This window comes from Schistocerca gregaria, chromosome X (genome assembly GCF_023897955.1).
Source record: "Schistocerca gregaria isolate iqSchGreg1 chromosome X, iqSchGreg1.2, whole genome shotgun sequence".
Lineage (NCBI taxonomy): Eukaryota > Metazoa > Arthropoda > Insecta > Orthoptera > Acrididae > Schistocerca > Schistocerca gregaria.
The window spans coordinates 649,319,519-649,343,891 of NC_064931.1; the positions used below are offsets into that span (position 1 = coordinate 649,319,519).

The window sequence follows — 24,373 nt, forward strand, 5'->3', positions numbered from 1 at the left end:
GACACAGAAATATGAGAGACTGAATCAAGAGGACATTGCAGGAACAGCAGCCAGAGAAAGAAGACAGGAACTGCCAAGAAGGGTGAAAGTACAGCTGAAGATCAAGCAAACTAGGATAGACCACATGAGATGACACAACAACAACAACAACAACAACAACAACAACAGTGACTAATGACAGATTCTGTGGGTGAATATAGAATACAGCACCAACAGAACGAAAGAAAGACTACTGTGATGTCCTATAAAAATGGTTACCAATAGATAAACTGAACAGCATAAAAAGGACCAAGATGTTCAATATATTTATTGATGGACTGCTCTAATTGCAGAGGAATCAGTTCATGCAATAAGGCATACAAGATCCTTTCTACAATTATTTTAGTAAAGCTAAAGCTATTTGCAGAAAATATGAGGTCTGTTCAAAAAATTCCAAAACATTTATAATTTCTTGCCAATGGTGTGTTGGAGCCAAATGTGGTTGGCATCCCTGCACATGCCTGTGTTTAATGTGTATGTTGGAAGTTTCATTGTTTTATGTATGTCAGTTCTTCTTCAGTGCTGTATTGAGTAGAACATTGTGTCAAACAGGTTGTGAATTTCGAGAAAGCAGAGTCACAGGAGCAACGTGTCTATGTTAAATTTTGCATAAAACTTGAGAAAACCTTTACAGACACACAAACGGTGCAGAAAGTCTTGGTGGAGAGTGCTTAAGCCTTACTCAGCACTATGAACGGTTCACACGGTTTAAAAATGGTCAGAAAGAAATTAAAGTTGACACTCGTTCAGGATACAGTTGGACATCTATCGATGACGTTCATGTCAGGAGTGTCAATGAAATTGTGTGTGCCAACTGAACACTGACAGTCTGAGAGATTGCAGAAGAATGTAACATTTCAGTTGGATCATGTCATGAAATCCTGACACAGCATCTTGGAATGCATTGTGTTGCTGCAAAGATTGTCCCACGGTTCATGAGTGAAGACCAGGGCGATCTCTGTCACGCAATCTGTGAAGAGTTTTTGGATCTCGCAAATGAGAACGAGATGTTCCTTAAGAGAATCATAACTGGTGATGAGACGTGGGTCTATGGTTACGGTGTTGAGGCCAAAGTTCAACCTTCACAATGGGTCCGGAAAGGTTCTCCAAGATAAAAAAAAACTCGTCAGGTCATGTCAGACATCAAAGCCATGCTATAAGTTTTCTTTGACTTTGAAGGATTAGTTCATCATGAATTTGTGCAAACCGTTAATCAATGGTACTATCATGATGTGTTCTGACACCTGCAAGAAAATGTGAGGTGCAAATGGCCTGAAATGTGGCAAGACAATTCACGGTAACACACCCGCACATTCACCCGTTTGTGTGTGACTATTGCACAAAAAAACGAAATCACTGTGCTGCCTCATTCTCTGTACTCTCCATACCTGGCCCTTGTGACTTTTTTCTTCCAAAGTCAAAAACCCGCTGAAAGGATCAAGATTTGCAATGATAGATGACGTAAAAGAAAATTTGTTAATGGCACCTAGCATGACCCGGCAAGAGGCATACCAAGACTGCTTCTGGAAGTGGTATCTGTGTTGGGAGCGGTGTATCGATTGAGGAGAAGAGTATTTTGAAGGAGACCATTCACAATAAATAAAAGGCAATTGTAGAAAAATTTTGCGGACAAAATTATAGAATTTTTTGAACAGACCTTGTATCATTGGAGAATATCACACTGTACTCCATCCAAACCATTCAACTACTGATAACAAGTTTGCTCTTAGGCAAATTCATGAGAAATATCAGTAAAGAGAAGAAAACCAGGTACTGTTCATAGATTTTTCAAAGAGCTTATCACAGTATTCATTGAGATAGCATCTATAAAACCTTGAAGGAGTCCCAAATCCCAAATAAATGCACTGAAATGTGTGTATGAGGGAATCTAGTTTTACAGTAACAACTGGGGGAGCATATTCACAGCCTTTCCCCATGAGAACTGGATTAAAACAGGGAGATGCACTGTCATGAATACTGTTTAATCTGAACCTGGAGAAAGTCATAAGCAAGAGCAATGTTAAAGAGTGTAAGAGGCTACGATTGAAAAGTGACAGGTTTCAGATGTTTGCTTACACATTCAACACAGTAAGTTTTGGTGAGAATGGAACAAGATCTTAAGGAGATGTACAAAAGGATTGTCATAGTACAAACAAAAAACAGAACATATACAAGTAATCAGAGCTAAATACGCACAAGAGCACTTCACATCCAGGCAGAGATAAGATCAAGTCTTTTGATCAGTTCTGGTGCCTGCGAATTTGGTACAATTATTATAATCAAATACCCATAGGTGCACATGGAAGAATGTGTGCTGCTTCCAGACATATATATGCCCTCAGAGATATGTCCAAGTCTAAAGCCATATTACATGCTGTAAAAATGACGATCTACAATGCCATTATATGCTCCATTGTCCCCTACAGTTCAAAAAGCTGGACACTAACAAAAAAGGAGGTGCAAAACTTCTAACATTGGAAAGACAAGTGATGAGAAGAATATGATGCCTGACGAGAGATGGAGATAGTTCGAGAGCAAGAAAGAGTAATAAAACACAAGAGTAAACAACTTCAATGGGCACGTCACATAATCTGTATGCCAGGGATGTGAATTCCTATTCAAGCTTCCATGACCCTAGTGTACGCCAAGAAACACATAGGAAGATGACATAAAGGTGTGGAAGATTAGATTTACTTCATTCCAATTGATCCGTAGTGAGGACGTCCTCCAGGATGTAGAACATGTTAGAAAAAGAACAATACATGACAAACATTTACAACTCAAACAAATAAGCTAATGTACCATTCTGCATGTCCCAAGTGGAATGATCATCAATTTTTAATGAACACTATATGAAAGAATCATTTTACAAATAATAATGCACTGAATTTAAAATAAAGTTTTATTGTTTATTTATAAGATAATAAACGTGTAATACAACTACCATAATACTTATTTACAATGAACACATTACTTCACTGAAATGGTGCAGAAGTTAGATTGTACTTACACACACCACACACACACCACACACCCACACATTTATTTACAATGTAAACATTACTGTACTGAAATTGTGCACAAGCTATACTGTACTTACATATATACACACACAAATCAGTTGGTTCTACTGAGAAATTCATCAATGGAGTTGAAGAAGTTGGCTACCAATAAATCCTTTAGGCTTCTCTTAAACTAAATTTCATTGGTTGTTAAGCTTTTTGTGGCTGCTGGCAACTAGGGAAATGAGCTGGTATCCCAATCCCACCCGAGGTAAGATCTAAGATAAAGACTAGACCAAAAGAGAAATGCTGACGAAGGAACCAACATGTAGGCAGTTTAATTCATTCTGTGTGGAGAGACTTTTGGTGGGAAGGTTAATTTTGGAAAGAAGTTTTTGAAACTGCTAGTATGAAAAGGGAGAGAAAATTCAAAGAAAAGATTGTAAATGATACTGTGAGTGACTGTTTCAGTGGGTTGAATCAAACGATGGATTTAATGGTGAAAATTCAAATGTGAATGATAATGGAAACGCTAGTTTAAAAATTTTGAGGTATGATAGTGTGTTTGTCCTTGTACTGCAGCTGCTCATAAAAATGTTGACAGAGTGCATATTGATACTAGTGAGCAGTATGAAACCATTGTAAGTGAAGTTACAGGCAACTGTGTTGCTTTACATGTTGATGTTGGGAGGGTGGATCCTTAATATGCTAATATGTCTTGTGCTGATTCTGTATGTGATATTTCAAATGTTGTTGACACTGATGTTAATTCTGAACCTTATTTCGAGGAAGATGTAGCAAATGCATATGCTGTCACTGATGATATTAGTATAGAGGTAGAAATAAATGAGATAGTGAAAGTGGATCCACATAATAGTAATGGTGTTAATGTTATTACAGGAGGGCTTCCTGAAGTTGTTATTGGGAACAATGTTTCAGATGTTTTTGTTGTAGGCAGTAGTACTGCAGGGGCAGATATAGTGTAACATACATTGAAGAGGCAAAGAAACTGGTACACCTGCCTAATATCATGTAGGGCCTCTGCAAGCACACGGAAGTGCTGCAACACGATGCTGCATGGACTCGACTAAAATCTGAAGCAGTGCTGGAGGGAATTGACATCAGGAATCCTACAGGGCTATCCATAAATTCAGAAGAGTACGAGTGGGGGTGGAGGTCTCTTCTTAACAGCATGTTGCAAGGTATCCCAGGTATGCTCAATAACATTCACGTGTGGGGAGTTTAGTGGCCAGCGGACGTGTTTAAACTTGGAAGAGTGTTCCTGGAGCTACTCTGTAACAATTCTGGACATATGGAGCATTGCATTGCCTTACTGGAATTGCCCAAGTCCATCAGAATGCACAATGTACATGAATGGAAGCAAGTTATCAGACTGGATGTTTACGAATGTGTCACCAGTCAGAGCCGTATCTAGACATATCAGGGGGCCCATATCAGTCCAGCTGCACATGTCCCACACCATTACAGAGCCTCCAACAGCGTAATTGAATATGCATGCTGCTGAAATGCTGGGTCTATGGACTCATGAGGTTGTCTCCATACCTGTACACATCCATCTGCTCAATACAATTTAAAATGCGACTTGTGCAACCAGGCAACATGTTTCCAGTCATTAACAGTCCAGTGTTGGTGTTGACAGGCCCAGGCAAGGCGTAAAGCATCAAGTCGTGCAGTCATCAAGGGTACACGAGTGGGCCTTCAGCTCCAAAAGCCAATATTGATGATGTTTCATTGAATGGTTCACACGCTGATGCTTGCTGATGGCCCAGCATTGAAATCGCAGCAATTTGCAGAAGGGGTGCACTCCTGTCACACTGAACAATTCTCTTCAGTCATCGTCGGTCCAGTTCTTGCAGGATATTTTTCTGGCTGCAGCAATGTCAGGTATTTGATGTTTTACTAGAACCCTGATATTCACGACACACTCATGAAAGGGTCATATGGGAAAATACCCAATTCATTGCTGCCTCAGACATGTTGTGTCCCATCTCTCGTGCGCTGACTGTAACACCACATTCAATCTCTCTTAAATCTTCATAACCTGCCATTGTAGCAGTAACCAATCTACAAGGTGTACAACTTTGCCTCAGCCATTTTTTCCCCAACATTTGAGGCTTTAATGAAACAAATTGTTTAAACATGTATCATTCAAAGTATTTTCCATTGCTGGCCACTAATTTCTCCCACCTTTCTGGCAGTGTATGAATCCTGCGGCAAAAAAATTGCTCATCTTCTGAAGCGATCCATGAATCGATCCAATTTGTGACTTCTCCATGAGATGGGAAGTGTTGGTCAGCCAGGCCATACGCCATTGATCTAAACAGATGATAGTCAGAGGGAGCAATGTCTGGAGAATACGGCAGGGGTGGGGGGGGGTAGGATTTCCCATTTTAATGTTTGCAAGTACATTTTGACCTCTTTTTTCAATGTGGTGTCAAGCACTGTTGTGCTGCAAAATCACTTTATCGTGCCTCTCGCTGCATTGCGACCATTTGTCTTTTAATGCTCTGCTCAAATGCTTTAATTGCATTTGATAACGAGCACCTGTAATTTGTTTCACTTGGTTTTAACACCTCGTAGTACATGACACCGAGCTGGTCCCACCAAATGCAGAGCATGACCTAGGATTCGATTTGGCCATCAACGTGGAAGCATGGCCAGGATATCCTCATGATTTTTTGCGTTTAGGGTTATCGTAACGAACCCATTTTTCATCCTTGGTTACAATGCGATGCAGAAATCCCTTCCATTTTTGCATCTGAAGCAACTGTCCACAAGCACAGAAACACCGTTCAACGTCTCTTGGTTTCAGCTCACAGGGGACCCAAGTTCCTTCTCTCTGAATCATGCCCATAGCCTAGAGACATTTTGAAATGGCTTGCTGTGTCACTCCCATTAATCACGACAATTCTTCTTGAGTTTGACGCGAGTCTTCACTCAGCAATGTCTCCAATTCTGCATCTTTGAAAACATTCTCTCTTCCACCACTATGCCTGTCTACAACATTAAAATCAACGTTTTTGAAGTGTTGAAACTACTCATGACATGTTCGTTCACTAACAGCATTCTTACCATATGTACTTTAGAGCATCTGATAAGACTCAGCTGTTGTTTTCTTCACATTGAAACAGAACAGTAACACCTCCCGCGAATGACGAGAATTAGGCTCGTAAACTGACATTTTCAGTCAGGAACAACTTTATGATGCAGACACAAATTGACTAATGTTTGAATCAGGTTATTTTGATCAAGGTCCAAGCTAACTGCCTGATGTCTGCGATCTGTTTCTTTCAACCGCTACTTACTGTTGTCGCCACCTATTGGCAAATGGCGGAAGCAAAGCTGTACACCTTGTAACAACTATGCCAGATACTTGTTGTCTTATATAGGTGTTGCTGACCACAGCACTGTATTCTGCCTGTTTACAGATCTCCGTAATTGAATATGGATGCCTATACCAATTATTTTTGCACCACAGTGTAGATGTTACTGGTGTAACTATTTCTTTATGCACATAAGATGAAGTTTATTCTAGAGAGGAGGCACTAGCAGTCTTACACCTAATGAAAATGACGATGTTAAGGCAGCAGTCAGTTAAGGACACGAGTGAAAATTGTAAACAAAATGGAATTTCATTTTCCTGGGTACCAAGACAGGACTAGATGAAATTAGTGGGGAATATGTAAACATAGTCAGCAGCTTAGAGCCACAAGAACAGAACTGGCAGTCAGAGATACTAAAGCACAGTGGAGAAAAAATTTATTGTGGTGAAATGAAATAAATATAAATTATTGGCAACTAATGAGGAACATTTTGATGAAACTGATATGGTAGAGGGCAGTTTTGCAGTATGATGTCAATACAGCAGGGGATACAAGTTGTGGAGATGTAGATGCCAGTGCAGAGTGTGTTTAATTAAAATGTAAAGTTGCTTTTGGGAGTAGCAATAAAGCAATGAATCATACAGTGGGAGAATTCAACATTACAACCATGGAAGATGCTACAGATGAATTTGAAAGCACTGAGAAGGATCTGTTAGAAAAAAGAACCTTTTAGAAGTAACAGGGTGGTAATATTACAATCAAAAATTGAAGTGAGTGTTGGGGGTTTGAGACGGAAGCACTTCTGGATTCAGGTAGTGAGGTTAGTGGTGTCTCTGAGCTGTTTTACGAGTATCTGAAATCTATTACACAAGTTATGTAATTGCCATTCGTTGGAATACAGATTAGATATGCAACCCATATCTTAGGCAAATGCTGGGATGGTTCCTATTCCTATGGAAGGGCACAGTCGACTTCCTTCCCCACCCTTTCCTAATCCGATGGGACCAATGACCTCGCTGTTTGATCATGTGGCAAACCCCCCCCCCCACAAAAAAAAAAAAACTTGTTAGGACAAGTAATGCTGTGTTTTAAGATAGGTGATACAGAGTTTTGTTACAACTGTGTGGTTATATCTGAAATCTGTAAAATGATGTTATTGGAATGGATTAGATGAATGATGTAAGAGCTGTTGTACACTGCAACAGTAACCAGTTATGAACAGAAGGAAGTGGGATTAATTTGGTCATACAGTATAACGAGGGAAAATGATGACAGCATCCCTTGTAATGGATAAAAGGGCAAGAGAATGTGGTGAGCAGTGGGAGCCGAACTAGAGAGCTTTTCTGATGTGCCTGGAAAGTTGGATGACTTTGATGCATTATAAAAAGCCACATGAACAATTCATGCAGAGATCATACCATATAGCTATTGTTCTAAAGAAGGCAGCTGAAACTGAGTTGGAAAGTGTTTTAATGCCGACTGGAATGGTCGTGGGGTTGAAGTGACAGAAAACACGTGGCGGGACCCGCAGAACGGCCCGCAAGCAACAACACAACGGGGGTGGGACGGACATGACCAACGAAGGACAGAACGAACAACAACAAGATCGAAACAATGGAGTCACAAGGAAACCTAACAACCACGTCCACTCGTACACAGAACAAGAAAGTAAATAAGCTGTCTAAGGCGAGGCGATGTATCCAGAGACGTACACAAGGTTAGACTGATTGGCTGAGCGAGAGGCAGATGCTTAAATAATCTATCGGGGGCGCCGCTATTGGCCGCCAGAACCACGTGTTCCACTGTAGCACCCTCACAGTAAATGTGGGCCAGGAGGCCTGCACTATCACAGCTTACGGCGCGATGGCACAGAGACCTCTAGGGGTCTTCGATATCTATGACTTCTGGCGGGGATTCAAATTCCCAGGCACGCGGTACCAGAGAAACAATGCTGCAGATAGGGATAATGGAGAGAAGCAACAGTCAATATAACAATCCTCTAGCTGTTAAGAGGAGGGGAAAATCAGTGAGACTAATGTTCGATGGCAGAAAGCTGAATGCCATAATCTGTGGGGAAACAGACCATCTAGAAAATATGAATGATCTGCTCTATCAGTTCCATCATGTCTAAATAAAGTCAGTGTTGATTTGATGTTGGTTTCTGGCAAATTCCTATACTCAAGAATAGTACGCAGTATACAGCTTTCGTGTGTGGGAGCAGATACTACCAGTTTAAGGTAGTTCCCTTTGGTCTGAAAATTGCTATGGCAGCTATTATAAGAGCATTCAATTGTTTGATGTAGAAAATGTATGAGCAAACTGATATATTGATGGCATCTGTTGACTGGGAAAGTCACTACCATTCACTGAGGGAAGTGTTAAGTGGTCTTAGAAAGCCTGGCATGAAGCTAAAACTATGCAAGTGTGAGTTTTCAAGGAAGGAGACAGAATTCTTAGGATACATTGTCACACCCACTGGAAAGATACCAAAGACAGGCAGGATACAGGCTACAGTTACATGCCCCATTACTAATAACAAGAACTAATTACCGTCCTTTTTAGGAATGTGTAGCTTCTACCAAAATATAATCGGGAATCAAGGTCTGAACACACCAAATCTGACCAAGTTACTGAAGAAACATCCATCTTGGATGTGGACACAGGACTGCACTCAATATTTTCAGCAAATAAAGGACAGCTTGAGTAATAGTGGATTGCTGTAACACCCAGATCCAACCTTTCCTTACTGTTTACACACTGACAGAAGTGGTTATGGTTTGGGAGTGGCACTGTCAGAGGGGGAGGGGGGAGGTAATTGGACATAAAGCTAAGTGGACATAAAGCTTTGAGGAGTATAGCTTTTGCATCAAGGACACTTCCCAAACATGAGCAGTGTGATGGGACCACTGAAAAGTAGTTGGTAGCAGTTGTGAGGGCATTCACCAAATTCTGGAACCATCCACTGGATGACAAAATGATTGTTTTCACTGACCGAAGAGAGGCTATTTACGTAAATGGGAACTGTTGAACAGCAGACTAATGAGGCGGGCTATGTTCCTGCAGCAATTTAATTACAGCATTCAGTACATAAAGGGTACTGATAATGTTGTGGCTGATTTTTTCTCAGTGGGAAACAGGGATATTTTATGCGAGGAAGATGATGAAAATAAAGAATTTTAAATGTTGTACATAAAGGATTTGCCAAATGAGAAAAATCTTGGGAGTATGTAGGGACCAGGATCTCACGCTATAACAGATGAAGAGGAGCCTTGAAACTAGAGGGGAGGAAAATTTGGATGAACACCACAAAATACATAAGGGAATTTTGTTCAGAAGGGCAAACAAAAACAGTGATGAGTGGAAGTTATGTCTTCCAGAGGACTATGTCAATGATTTAATTCAGCATGTGCACTTGAGCTATGCACACTCTGTGGACTTAAAAAATGCAATGAAATACAGAAAATGCCATGTTAAATAATATGATCAGATGAGCACAAAAACAACTTGACGTCTGTCAAAGAGTTGAAGTTAGAAATACATGCAATTTAAATACCAGAGAAGTAATCTCAAAGTTGAAATTTATACTGAAGTTTGATTTCATAAAAGTCTATTAACTGTGAAATTTTCAGATTTTTCTCTGGTCCCCCAACAAAGATATTGCAGGCCACAAAATGGAAAAATTAATAAAATCCATTTTTTAAAATAGTGTATTTTTCAAGTGTAAGATGCTCACCATTGACATCCTATAAAAAGTAACTATACTATACAATGTAATAGCAGAAAAAATATTAAAGCTGAGAAATTAATCTTTCTTTGGAAAACTACTGTTAAAAAATTGAGTTTTTTTATTTGTGGCTGATAACTTTTAACTATTTAAAATATATTAAAGAATACATTCAGCTATGTGATAATGATGTTAATTTGTAGCCCAGTGTGTGTTGAACTAAATGCATTTTATCTGAAAGGCTTAGGACAATCCACTACAGAATAATTGTAAAAAATGTAGATACTTGCAAATACAAAAAGGCGCATGCGGCCTGGAACAAATATGGCCGTCACTTGAAAATAATAATCAATACTTTTTTTAAAAAAATATTTTTGTGACTACTAAACACTGGGAATTCACCCAGCAAATATAAAAAATTTCTGAGATGCTCAAGCAACCAGTGCTGGATCACTTGGTATGGACTGACCCATATGAGGGAATTGGGATGGCTCTGCAGGACATATTGTGGCAATAAACATAGCTCCTGGGTGCAATATATAAAAGATTTAGAAACTTTAATGAGCTGTGTGAGGCACAGCTCAATGGAATTTTTACCACGGAAGGTGGAGTTCGACATAAAGCTGCCAAACCTGATGTCTGAACATACTGATTTCTCCCCACATAAAGAGATGATGAAAGGGGAGTTAGAAACATTTGCAAAGGAGAACATGGAGAAAAGAGCAATGCAAGAAAAGCAAAGACATGATAGAACTGTGATAGTAAGGTGAAGATGACAAATAAGAATTGGGGATCTCTTGTTGGCGAGAACTAAGGAGAAGAACACCATAAGGAGACAAAGAATTTTTTAAATTACATTATGGGCCTTTTGAAGTAATGGCAATTCCACATCCAAGTACATACTGTTTTTGGTTTGCTCACAGTCAAACAAAATACTTCGGGTGAGTAATATAAATGAGATAAAACTGTATAAAGAATGAGGATCATGATGGAATATATTGAAGTAAGGGGAGAGAGGGGGAGAGGGGGGGGGAGAGAGAGAGAGAGAGAGAGAGAGAGAGAGAGAGAGAGAGAGAGAGAGGAGGGAGGGAAGGGTGGGGAGCGGAGGGTGTGTGTGTGTGTGTGTGTGTGTGTGTGTGTGTGTGTGTGTGTGTGTGTGTGTGTGTGTGTTTTCTTATAGATTTGTGTGCTACTTTTGAGGGTAAAGATTCTATAGTAGTCCTGAATAATGGGTATTAGTTCATCAGTGCCCATGTAATAATATTGTGTGAGAGTCTCAAGTGCACACTTAAGACTTTTGTTGTTGCTTGGATTTTAATTTGTATGTGGTTGTTACACAGTAGGAGAATAAATTGAGCCATTTCATTTACATGTTGGAGATTAACAGATAACTTTCTTGTGAGATGTGGGAGTTGGAGTTCATTTTATTGATGCTGAGGGACAGCTATATCACAGTAGGAAATACGTATGTTTTACAGGGACAAAGAAAAGTTCATTATAAAACTGAAAAAAAACATGTCACACATTTGCTGTTCTGAAAAATCGTCTGCAGCATAAGAGTAAATGCATTTTTAAGATGTTCACTGGTTTTTTTCCAATCTTACACAATTTAAAAGAAAAATTTGCATTTTTTTCATGTGGGTATTTGATGTGGTATGGAAAGTAAGTTTACATATCTTCCACATTTCTGGCATATAGGTTGAGATTACCTGTATATTTTGTACATATTTTAGTTACATTTACTTGTTACTTCAAGTCTTATGTGTAATTAACTATTCAGTTATTTGATATTGGAATGATCACTGGGAACGTATGTTTTCATTCGGTGGGATTGTTTTTAAGTGTTACTTTAAACTGTAAGTCTTTCAGATTAGCCATTGAGAGATTCTATTCTTCATCTGTGATTTGACAAAAATTCGGGGGAGAGGGGAGGCGGGGGGTAATTAAACATTACAATAACATCGATGGTTAGTGATAAATGAAATCTAAAGACTCTCTGAAAGTAATTCAAAGATATTATTTTCAAATGTCTGTTGTTTTCACTGGAAATCTGTACTCCTAAATATTGTATCCATGTGTCACATCTTGACAAATTTTCCTCAGAACTAAAACAGAGTAATGATATTTCATTAAGAACAGTGCAATTTGTTATTAAACTACAATCTTATAATGCCAGAATGTGAGAAAGTAGTGGAAATCGTTATTTTGGAGAGACCACTTTGTACGTCTGAAATGTGGCGGAAGCAGCGCAAGTAGTGAGGGGTCCAGGCGGATGTTGTGGGGGGGGGGGGTCCTTTCCATTGGAACAGTGCTGCAGTGTGGATATGAACTTGGATGTGAACTCTAGCTGGAATAAAGTATGTTTTAAATTGTGATTTTATTTGTCCCAACCAGCTGCATTTGAGTAATCAAATCATTACATAATGCTAATACTGGCAAAGACCTAGATGATATCATCTACTAGAGAGCCAACAAGCTAACTAAAAACAACAGTAAGATTTTCATAGGCCAGGCCCAATATGTAATATAAAATATACATCTCCAGCAAAAAGAGGGGGGGAAAGGGGGTGAGGGGTTATATTGCACATCGACATATGAATGGTTTCACAACTCATGGTGGAACTAAAGCTACTGACTCACTGTATTTACACTGAGGTGACAAAAGATATGGGATACCTCTTAATATTGTGTTAGACTTCTTTGTGCCCAGTGTAGTGCAGCAATTCCATGTGTCATGGGCTCAACAAGTCATTGGAAGTCCCCTGCAGAAATATTAAGCCATGCTGCTTCTATAGCCATACATAATTGCGAGAGTGTTCCCTGTGCAGGATTTTGTGCAAGAATTGACCTCTCGGTTATGCCCCATAAATGTTTGATGGGATTCTTGTTGGATGATCTAGGTGGCCAAATCATTCACGCGAACTGACCAGAATGTTCTGACATGGTGCATTGTCATCCACAAACATTCAATCATCATTTGAGAACAATAAGACCTTGAATGGCTGCAAATTGTCTCCAAGCAGCTGGACATAACCATTTGCAGTCAATGATTGGTTCAGTTGGACCACAGGATCCAGTCCATCCAATGTGAACGCAGCCCACACCATTATGGAGCCACCTCCTGCTTGCACAGTGCCTTGTTGAAAACTCAGATCCATGACTTTGTGGGGCCTATGCCACACTCAAACCCAACTATCGGCGTTTATCAACTGAAATCCTCACTCATCTGACCAGGTCACAGTTTTTCAGTTGTCTAGGTTGTCTGGTCATGATCCCAGGAGAGGTGCTGAAGGTGATGCGCTATTAGTAAAGGCACTTGCATCAGTCATCTGCTGTCATTACACATTCACGCCAAATTTTGCCTAATAGATACATTCATCATACGCCCCACATTGATTTCAGTTATCATCTTGTGCAGTGTTGCTTGTCTGTTAGCACTGATAACTCAATGCAAATGCCACTGCTCTCAGTTGTTAAGTGAAGGCTAACAGCCAAGGCATTGCCAATCAGAGGTAATGCCTGAAATTTAGTATTCTTGGCACACTCTTAACACTGGATATCAGCACACTGAATTACCTAACAATTTCCAGAACAGAATGACCACACGTCTAACACCAACAACCATTCTGCATTCAATGCCTGTTAATTCCTGTTGTGTGGCCATAATCATGTTGGAAACCTTTTCACAGGAATCATCCGAGTACATATGGCAGTAGCAATGCACTGCCCTTTTATACCTTATGTCATGATGCTACTGCCATGTGTATATGTGCATACTGCTATCCCATGACTTTTGCCACCTCAGAGTAAACCATTTCAATATGCAGTTTGTATGAGAAGTACAACTGCACCATCTTGTGTGTATTATGAAATGCTCTTCCTGATTATCAAATTCTATGGCAAACACATCTTCCAGTATAAGAGTGCAGCTGTCTTCATGTCTCACTATGTACACTGCCTCACCTATAATTACTGCCCTACAACACTTTTTATCTAGAGTTAAATTTATCAGGTTTGATATAAAATGAGCTAAATATCAGTTTCCAACATATCTAAAAACAAAGCACACAATTATCTACGAGAGAGAAATCAATACAACATGCACAATCTGTGAATATACTGGAAAATTATAATAATTACCTGCACTGAAGTGTTGTTGATTCCATCTACATCATAGAATTTAAAACTTGAGCCACTTTTGTGCGACTTTGAAACTGGTAACCGTTCCAGATATGGATTATATATAGGAAAATCAGTGTAGTAATGTTCTAACACCCAAACAGCTGCACGCTGAATGCTTAGCTGTCCAATAGCATAGGAACGGCTCTCACCATCAGGGCTTCGTACAATCTAGAAATAACATATGGGTGAACAATTAGAGAAGCACTGAATTATCCAATGTACATCACAATTTATGACCAAATGCAACTTGGCTATGGGACACAAATTAAACCGCATGTTATACTAGCAGGATACTGATACAGACAAAAATACGGAAAGATAATAAATAGGTGCAAAATGCAGTCACAGATTAGGTCATAAGAGAGTCCAAGTTTGTTATATCTTTACATTTGGTACATTTCAGAACTTTATCATAGTCTCAGCCCACAAAATTTCTTACCAGCAGCTCCCATTAATTGATTTACATATACCCATTAGGTCACTCATTTCTACTGCTATTACTGCCTGGCTTATGTTTCTGGTAGTCATAAGAATTTACTTCTAGGGAAAGGTATTCCAATATTCATTGTTTTTGCTATGAGAAATGTGAAGCATCACAATTACTATTATTTGACACAGAGAAATACAAACATGGTCACAGCAAACAATAACTTGGTCACATGACTAGGTACCACCACATTCCAGTTCAAAAGTAGTGCACATCATTAACTCAGAGTAAGATTTTGGGATGTGACTGCAGAAAATGTCTTCCTGCTCAGGTATAATGGATTGCTGTTAATGTCATTAAATTTACTGACATTAAAAAGGAGAAAAATGTGACAGTACTGATGGAGAAGGAGGTGCAATTGCAAACAATATGTTGATTCTGAGTACACTGACTGCTTACAAATTATGCGAGGAGGAACACAATACCAAGTACAATGATATTCAAGATTTACTCCAAAGAAGAAGTGCGCACAATAAATACTCATTTGTGGATAGAAATAAATGTGTCATTGGGAAGCAATTTCTGCAATATTATGAACACAAAAAATGCCAAATTTGTGAAAACTTCACAGCACTTGACTTCAAGATTAACAAGTGAACTATGATAGAAATTGTTCTTTCTATTAAAATATTTCATTTTCAAAGTTGCCAAGATAAATGAATACTCATGTGCAAACAAGATATTTACAGAAAAAAATGGTGCATGATAACCAAAGCAGCAAGTGGTTTATTTAGAAGACATGTGGATTCAAACCCATAACATTTCTTCAAATAAATATTTGCAAAGTGACAGTGTACAATTAGAATTGTCAAACAAAATAGCCAGTCTGTTTTAATTGCTATGCACACAGGTGGTGATATGGATTCTGTTCTCAGATCACTTCTCATATATGATTCAAAATGCAAAACATTGTACTATCATTCAGAAATCGACAACAAAAATTATTAACAAGATACACAGATATCCAGATTATTCCAAGTATACCTCCTAGAAGTATAGCTTTGATAATGCTCCATATCACAACAAGCAAGAGAGTAAACCATCTTCCTATAGTTCACTAGAAAGTGAAATGCAGTCCTGGCTGGCCAAGCATCTCATACATATTGAGCCAGATATAAAAAAGTTGAACTTAGTTAAGGAGCTAAAACCTTCTGATCTTATTCCAGACACAAAATTTTGCAAGGAAACAGCTTTGTTCACCTCCAATTGCTATCATACCATCCAGACCTAAATCCCACAGCACTGATCTGGAATCTTTCAAAGAATAGAATCTCCAATCAAAACAGTGAAGCATCTGCAGCTCTTGTAGCTGAAATACTAACAGTTGATGCTTTTGTTACTGTGACTACAGAAAACAGTGCGAGCACTGATGGATTAGGTAGCTGAAAATAATAATCTAACAATTTTTAACATGTTGCAGCCCTGTCAGCAACTGTGATACATTAATATGTCAAAAATCCGCCTCAGTTGTGAAATGTTACTGGTCTTTACCCAGGTTTCAGGTAGAGTAATCTAGCCTTCTTCAGATGCAAAAAATAAACTAATACATGCCAGAATAAGGCACGGTCAAACATAAAAAGCTGAAGTACCATGGTACCATGTCAAGCTATGTTACTTAGCTGAGGAACAGCCCCACTCCCACTTCGTGGAAAGCAGTCGGTTAACCGCCGACACTACGTTAGAAATGACTGTGGCGCGCAGGTGAGTTTTATTGGCTAAAAATGGCTCTGAGCACTATGGGACTTAACAGCTATGGTCATCAGTCCCCTAGAACTTAGAACTACTTAAACCTAACTAACCTAAGGACAGCACACAACACCCAGTCATCACGAGGCAGAGAAAATCCCTGAACCCTCCGGGAATTGAACCCGGGCGTGGGAAGTGAGAACATTACCGCACGACAACGAGCTGCAGACTGAGTTTTATTCCACGTCACCCTTGTGAATACAAGTTTTTACAAGTTTCCTAAACACAATGTTGACCATATGTGCATAAAGTCATAAATGATGCCCAAGCTTTACACACCCAGTCAATCATAAATACGTGGTAATGTAGTGCCATAACATAACAATGTTAGTCAAATTTCGCCTTAACAAACTGACATATTACTCCATGTATAATGGAAATTATTTTATTTCCGCCTTCTCCTAACGCTGAGAAGTTCTCGCGTTACGGACATACAACCTTGTTCATACCCCGCATGAACTCTTGCAGAACCATACAACATAGCGGTGATCATACATGGTTTTAATCTAACAACTTAATATCTAAGTAAATTTCTCAACAGTTAATAAAGTATCGGATTAAAGTTAATGCTTATCGGGATACTATCTACTTAGTGCCTTGTTCTCTCACAAATTTACGGACAGAAGGGAACACACACAAACCGCAATTGTTAGCCCCGATCTGGGTCACTGATGCGGGAGATGTACTGCTGCGGGCGCAAAAAGGAGATAGTATTGGATGCTCAGGGGAACTATGAATGTGTGCTACAAAACTGGCAGCAGTTGCACGTGTCTGATCTGCAGTGGAGGGACACCAGCCTCCACCAGTACGCTGGTCACTAGACTCGCCCTAAAAGCTCCTGTCACTAGTCGAACCCCACAGTGGTGTACAGGGTCAAGTAAATGCAATGCTGAAGGCGCTGCCGAACCATAAACCACACTTGCATAGTCAATTGGGGATTGGACAAGGGCTCTGTAGAGCTGCACCAGCGTATAGCGATCTGCACCCCAATTGGTATTTCTGGGGCAATGGAGGGCATTGAGGTGCTGCCAGGACTTCTGCTTAAGCTGACAAAGATGAGGGAGCCAAGTCAATAGTGTGTAAAACCAGTCCTAGGAACTGATATGTCTCCCCTGCAGTGAGTGGATCATCATTAAGGTAAAGTGTAGGCTCCGGATGAACGGTACAACGCTGACAGAAGTGCATGACACATGACTTTGCGGCTGAAAATTGGAAGCCGTGGGCTAGAGCCCATGACTGCGCATTGTGGATGGCTGCCTGGAGGCGCTGCACAGCAACAACAGTACTGGAGCAGCAATACGAAATGCAGAAGTCGTCTGCATACAGAGAAGGTGAGACGGAGGGCCCGACAGCTGCTGCAAGACCGTTGATGGCCACCAAAAATAGAGAGACTGAATACAGAGCCCTGCAGGACTCCATTCTTCTGGATATGGATGGAACTATGGGAGTCACCAACTTGGACACAAAGTACGGAGTGACAGGAAGCTTTGGATAAAAATCGGAAGTGGTCACCAGAGACCCCACTCATACAATGTGGCAAGGATATGACGTCGCCAAGTCGTTTTGTATGCTTTACGTAAGTCAAAAAAGACAGCAATCGGGTGTTGCTGTCTGGAAAAGACTGTTCGGATGGCAGACTCGATGGACACAAGATTATCAGTGATAGAGCGACCCTGGGACCCTGGCAGAAGCTGCCCTGACAGAGCCAGCAAGTCACGTGACTCCAGGTCCCAACTCAACCACCGACATATCATACGTTCCAATAGCTTTCAAAGAACGTTGGTGAGACTGATGGGCCAAGAGCTATCCACATCAAGTGGGTTTTTACCGGGTTTGAGCACTGGAATGATGGTGCTCTCTCACCATTGCGATGGAAAGACACCATTGCACCAGAGCCAGTTGAAGATGATGAGAAGGTGTCCCTTGTATTCAGACGAGAGATGTATAATCATCTGGCTGTGGATGAGATTAGGCCCAGGAGTTGTGTCGGGGCAATGTGCAAGGGCACTGAGGAGCTCCCACTCTGTAAATGGGGCAATATAGGATTCACTGCAACGTGTAGTCAATGAAAGGATGTTCCCTTCCAGCCGCTGTTTGAGTGTGTGAAATACTGTGAGCTGTCATGTATGTAATTTAATGACCTGGAATTGGTCTGGTGTTCCTCTAACCAATCAAGGAAAATCTATTCAAATAATGTTTAGCCTCATCATACTGAAGGAATTAATGCAGCTCTGGTGCATAGATGAATTAACAATTAGTGAATAATAATCACAACTATGTTATGAAATTCTAATGAGACTTATTTTACTTAACAAAAGATACTTGCCTTAATGTAATACATAGGCTGCAAGTGTCGAAGTTCTACTAATACGACAGCCAAATAGTGAATGAACAACAGTGTGTCCGTCAAACTTCCAGCATAAGATACAAGACCTCGGTATTCTACTGCCTCTCCACCTGTCAGTCCACCCTCTGTGACCTGTAAGTAATTTTTAAAAACAAAGCATTACCATTATTACATGATAATTATGATATTGTATAGTACAACAACTGATCAAAATAAGTAAATTTACTGAAAGTAACATAAATCACTGTACAGTCTTAATGCAGAACAAGGTGTGTCAATATCTCCTTAATAAAATTAAAACCAATTCACTCTGCATTAAAATTTATGAGTTTACACATAGGGATACTGATTATGAAGAAACAAGATTGTTCACTGGTGATAACATTACTACCACATCTGCATCAATACTCTGCAAGTGACCTTAGGATATGGGGGAGAGGGTACTTTGTGAACCACTGGCACTTTGTCCCTTTCCAGTTCAGTCGCAAATGATTCATGGGAAAACAATAGTCGGTAAGCCTCTGTGTAAGCTCAAGTCTTTCAGATTTTACTTTTGTGGCCTTTACATGAAATATATTGGCTGACTCTTCTAGGAATGTATGCTCTTGCAACTTTAACAGTAAACCACACAGTGATGGAGAATGCCTCTCTTGCAGCATCTGTCACTGGAGGTGGCTGAACATCTCTGTGATGCTTTCACGGTTACTAAATGGACCTATAATAAAACATGCTGCTCTTCTTTGGATCTTATCTATTTCCTCTTATTACACATGACAGTCGGGAAAAGTTATATGGCTGAAAAAAACTAATAGGTAATATTTCTCCTGACTTATCCAACGCTTGAGAAAAGAAAAATAGTTTTCTTCTACGCTAAGATTCCATGCAATTTACTGTCCTCTAGGAAACTTGTCATACTCAAACTGTAAATGGAGAGCTGGATGAAACCTGAAGTAGAACGCTCTAAAACATTTAATGAGGAATGAAACGTGTATCAAAAAGATGGATTAGACACTATAGAAGGGTGGGTGTTCATTGCAGTCAATAAAAATATTTTGTCTATTGAGGTCAACATCGAGTCTAACTGCCAAGTTTTCTGGATTTGTGTAATCTACCTAGGTAAACTCAACTTAATCATCGTGTGCCAAATAAGTGGATTGTAAATGGAAAAGATCCACTGGGAGTTAGTAACAAAATTCAGAAAATACTGTGGAAACAGAGATTGTTGCACACACTGTTCAAAAAAGAATGTGAAAATGATAACAGACAAAAGTTACAAGTTCATGCATCTACAAAAAGATCAATGCAAGAAGCATACAACAATTTCCACGGCCATACCTTAGAGAAAGATCTTGCTGGGAAACAGAAAATTCTGTTCCTATGTAGAAGCACTAGGCTGGCTGAAGGCTTCTACCCAGTGACTTATTGACTAGTCTCTGTGGCAATAAAGGACAGCAAAAAGAAAGCTGAGGTTTTAAATTTCACTCATAAGAAATCATTCACACAGGAGGATCATACAGACATATCATTGTTGACAGCCACACAGATTCCAACACAGAAGGCAGAGTAATAGGCATTCCTGGCACTGAGAAGCAACTGAAAGAATTGTAAACAAGTAAGTTGCCAGGTATGGATGGAATCCCAATTCAGTTTTACAGAGATTGCTCTTTGACATCAGCTCATTACTTAGCTTGCCTTGATCACGACACTCTTGTCCACTGAATTGTCCCAAGAGACTGGAAAAATGAGAACATGATTCATGTATACCGGGTACCTGTTTGAACTTTAAATCTGATGAGGTATTAATTACAATTTGATCCAACTGTGATTATATGGTGCTCTCATGACTAGAATGTGTAGCCATTCATTTGTTTTTCTTTTGTTCATTTTCAGTTGCCAGTAATTACTTATAACAACAAGATTGCCCACAGAGCAAAGAAAATTTATTTTGAAGTGTTACTAGAATTTTAAAAATATGAAAGTAGTGCAGAGATGATGGCAGACAGAGTTTGATACTGCACCACCATCACATGTGACAGTAATGAAATTACAAGACAAGTCTGTGAGAGAAGGAAGTGCGTGTGATCTGAAGATGGGACAATGTGGCAGGAAGAAATCAGAAGCGGACGAAAAAGTGGTGGATGTTACGGTACAAGCTTTCACAAGATCCTCAAAGAAGCCCATACGGCAAGCTGCGTGTGAACCAGGTTTAAGCAAATCAAGTCTTCACCACATTTCAAAACAAGTACAGTTTAAATCCAACATTCCCAGGTTGCTTCACATGATGAATGAGGACACTCTGGATAGATGTCATGAATTTTGTGACTGGATCTGCAATAATGTCATTGTTTGGCCTGATGACGTAACATTTAAATTGGATGGAACAATCAATCAGCACAACTGTGTGTACTGGTCAAGACATAATCCCCAATTTATGGAAAAATGAGGTGTTAATCTTCCTGGGTTATCAGTACAGCGTGGTATGTCCATCAGAGGACCTGAAAGGCATTCTTCTTTGAAGAAAGTGACAGGTGTAAAGTAGCTTTCCATGTTGCAGAAACAAATTGTACCAGCTGTTCACCAATGGTACCAAGGTGAAGACTGTTGCTTTTCAAGAAGATGGTGCACTGTCACATTATCACCATGCTGTGTGGCAATTCCTGGGTGAAACATTTGTTGAGACAATGAAGATGGGTTGTGTTTCCATTCAGCTCTGCCAATCTCACACTGATACGTTTCTTACTGTGAGGAGCTCTGAATAACACCATCAACAACACAAAGCCACATATGCTGGATGACATGAGAGAGGTGATTGTGACTGCCTGTGAATCCATTCCATAACACTTGTGTCAATCTGTTCTGCAGCACTGTAGATGCCATACTGCTGCTGATGGGGACATTTTGACATATTCAACTGTAAAACATCCTCAGTAATGACGTGACCATCCATTTGACTTAAAAATTCACAGTTTTTGTTATTTTGTTTGAGTTATTAAAGTTCAAACAGTGTAAACTCCTTTGTGGGGCACCATGATCAAGAAGTGTAAAAGAAAGGACATGCAAAATTACAGATCAGTACCCTTAACTTTGATTTGTTGCAGAATTATTGAGAATATTCTAAGTTCGAATACAACATTTCCTTGGGACAGAAAAGTTTCTGTTCACAAATCAGCTCAGATTCAGAATGCACCACTCATGCAAAACTTCACTTGCCTGATATCCAGCAAACTATGGATGAAGGACAACAGGCAGGTTCCATATTGCTGGATTTCTGGAAAATATTTGACATGGTGCCACACTGGAGATTTATAGTTCTGAGCATATGTTTCCACATATGTAAGTGACTAAGACTACTTCAGTAACGGAACCCAATATGTTGTCCTTGAAGGCAGGTGTTTATGTAAGTTAATGCATATGAATAGGAAAAATGTTCCCTTTAACACAGTATTAGTGATGTGCTACTTGATGCAGTCACATTGATTAAATATCTAGACATAACACTGCAATGTGATATGAAATGGAAGGAGCAGATAAAGTCGGTACTAGGGAAGACGAATAGTTCACTTCAGTTTATTGGGAGGATTTTAGGAAAGTGTAGCTCATCTATATGAGAGACCTCATATAGAATGCTAGAGCGACCCATTTGTCAGTACTGCTCGAGTTTTTGGGATCCCCACCAGGTCAAATTTTAGCAAGATACTGAAGCATTTTGGAGGCGTATCGCTAGATTGTTACCGATAGGTTCGATCAGCATCCAATTATTATCGAGACGCTTCATTGGCATTTGCAGCTGACTGCAGGATGAGTCTACTGGCACCAACATACATTTTGTGTAAGGACCACAAAGACAAGATAAGATAAATTAGGGTTTGTATAGAGGAATATAGAGTCTTTTTGCTTAGCTCTATTTAAAGGAAACAACTTGTAGTGATACAAGGTACCCTCCATCATCCATCATGCACCATATGGTGGCTTGTGGAATATTCTGTGTATGTGTAGACAAATATTTTTCAGTTATACTGCCTGAAGCAGGGAAATACATGCCAGAGTGTGACCAGTTTGTTTGACCTTTTTACAGAGACCAAACATGCAAATCATTACTTTGGCACTAAATTTCACGAAAGCTATCTTACAGATGATATAACAGTATCAGAATCATTTTCAAGCAGTTACTAACATGAATACACAACCAGAAAACCTAACTAACATAATCTAGATGTGGCCAATACTGGATTTTGTTACTCTTTCTGTAACAGTCTTTGTTACTATTGGACATTTTCAAGTTTCGCCCTCTTATTGAGTCTGTAGTATTATTTCATTTAGTTACCACAGTTATTTACCATTTACTCTCATGTGTAACTAGAGTCATCTACCTGCAAACAATACTCAATGACAAGTGTGCAGTAGTGTTTACCGATGCAAAGGAATCATGTTCCTGTATAATAACCAAAAGTGGTTTTTATGCTCCTGTAAACATCTGTGACTAACAATGAATCTAACAACACACAGCATTTGTCAATGGAAGATTGTTGTGAGTGATAACCACCAAGAAAAAAGTCTTAATGCCTTGAAGCAAAGGAGTCATTAGAGACTCTGCACAAAGCTAAGACGGGACAAAGATAGGCTGGGAAGACAGCCATGGCCTTTCACAAAAAAACTATTTCAGTGTTTTATTAAAGTGATGTAGGGAAATTATGGAAACTGAAGTCAGTATGGCCAGATAGGGATTTGAGTCCCATCCCAAACACATGTATACTGTGAAATTTAAAACTTTAATGGAATACAGATGGTTCCATAAAATTTTGGGCGAACTGCCAGATGTCTGCAACTTGCTGCCATGATGTTTTGGCACAGAGTCTTCTGGACATCTTCAGGTAAATAATGACAAAAATGCACTGAGATCACATATTTAAGACCCCACCAGAACATGCATCATGTATTCACCTAAAGATAGCCAGAAGACTCTGCGCCGAAATATCACGCCGCCAAGTTACACGTCTGGCAGTTCATCCAAAATTTTACGGAATATGTATAGTATCTTAACCATTGGGTCATGTTGCTTGCTAAGGCTAAAGTCATTCCCTTATCAATTGTCCAAGATCAGCAACATCTAGCAATTTACAATTTGCTAATACCATTTCAATAGCATTTTAATGTCATTAATGACAGCACATCTCCAGTAAACAAATCTGAAAGGCTAATCATCAGCTGAAAAATATCTCGCATTATGTTCAGATGCAGGAATCAAATATAAAAATGACACTATAATCAGAAAAAAATCTTGTATAAATCATTCTCCGAAACAAGATTATGGAACCCGAAACAAGATTAAGGAATATAGCATGATGGTTTGGTTTATGTTACATGTTGCGCTAATCATATTTATAACAAATATTCTTATTTGGAACATCCCAATTCTAGCATTTAGTGGTAAGTAACTTAAAAGGTAAAGTGTTTTACGTAAGTTGCAGATTGCTAAGAATAGATACATACCACTTGCAAAAA

General features: G+C 39.4%; 1 protein-coding gene across 2 annotated transcripts in view; it reads right to left on the bottom strand.

Annotated features, from left to right (window-relative positions):
- Positions 1–24,373, bottom strand: part of LOC126298449 (vang-like protein 2-B) — a 77,349-nt gene that overhangs the window by 24,224 nt on the left and 28,752 nt on the right. For both annotated transcript variants that reach the window (XM_049989779.1, XM_049989780.1), the window contains exons 5-6: positions 18,851–19,003; positions 14,250–14,459 (exon numbers count right to left, since the gene is read on the bottom strand). In XM_049989779.1, the coding sequence (XP_049845736.1) occupies positions 14,250–14,459; positions 18,851–19,003 (363 nt within the window). The remainder of the gene's footprint in view (positions 1–14,249; positions 14,460–18,850; positions 19,004–24,373) is intronic.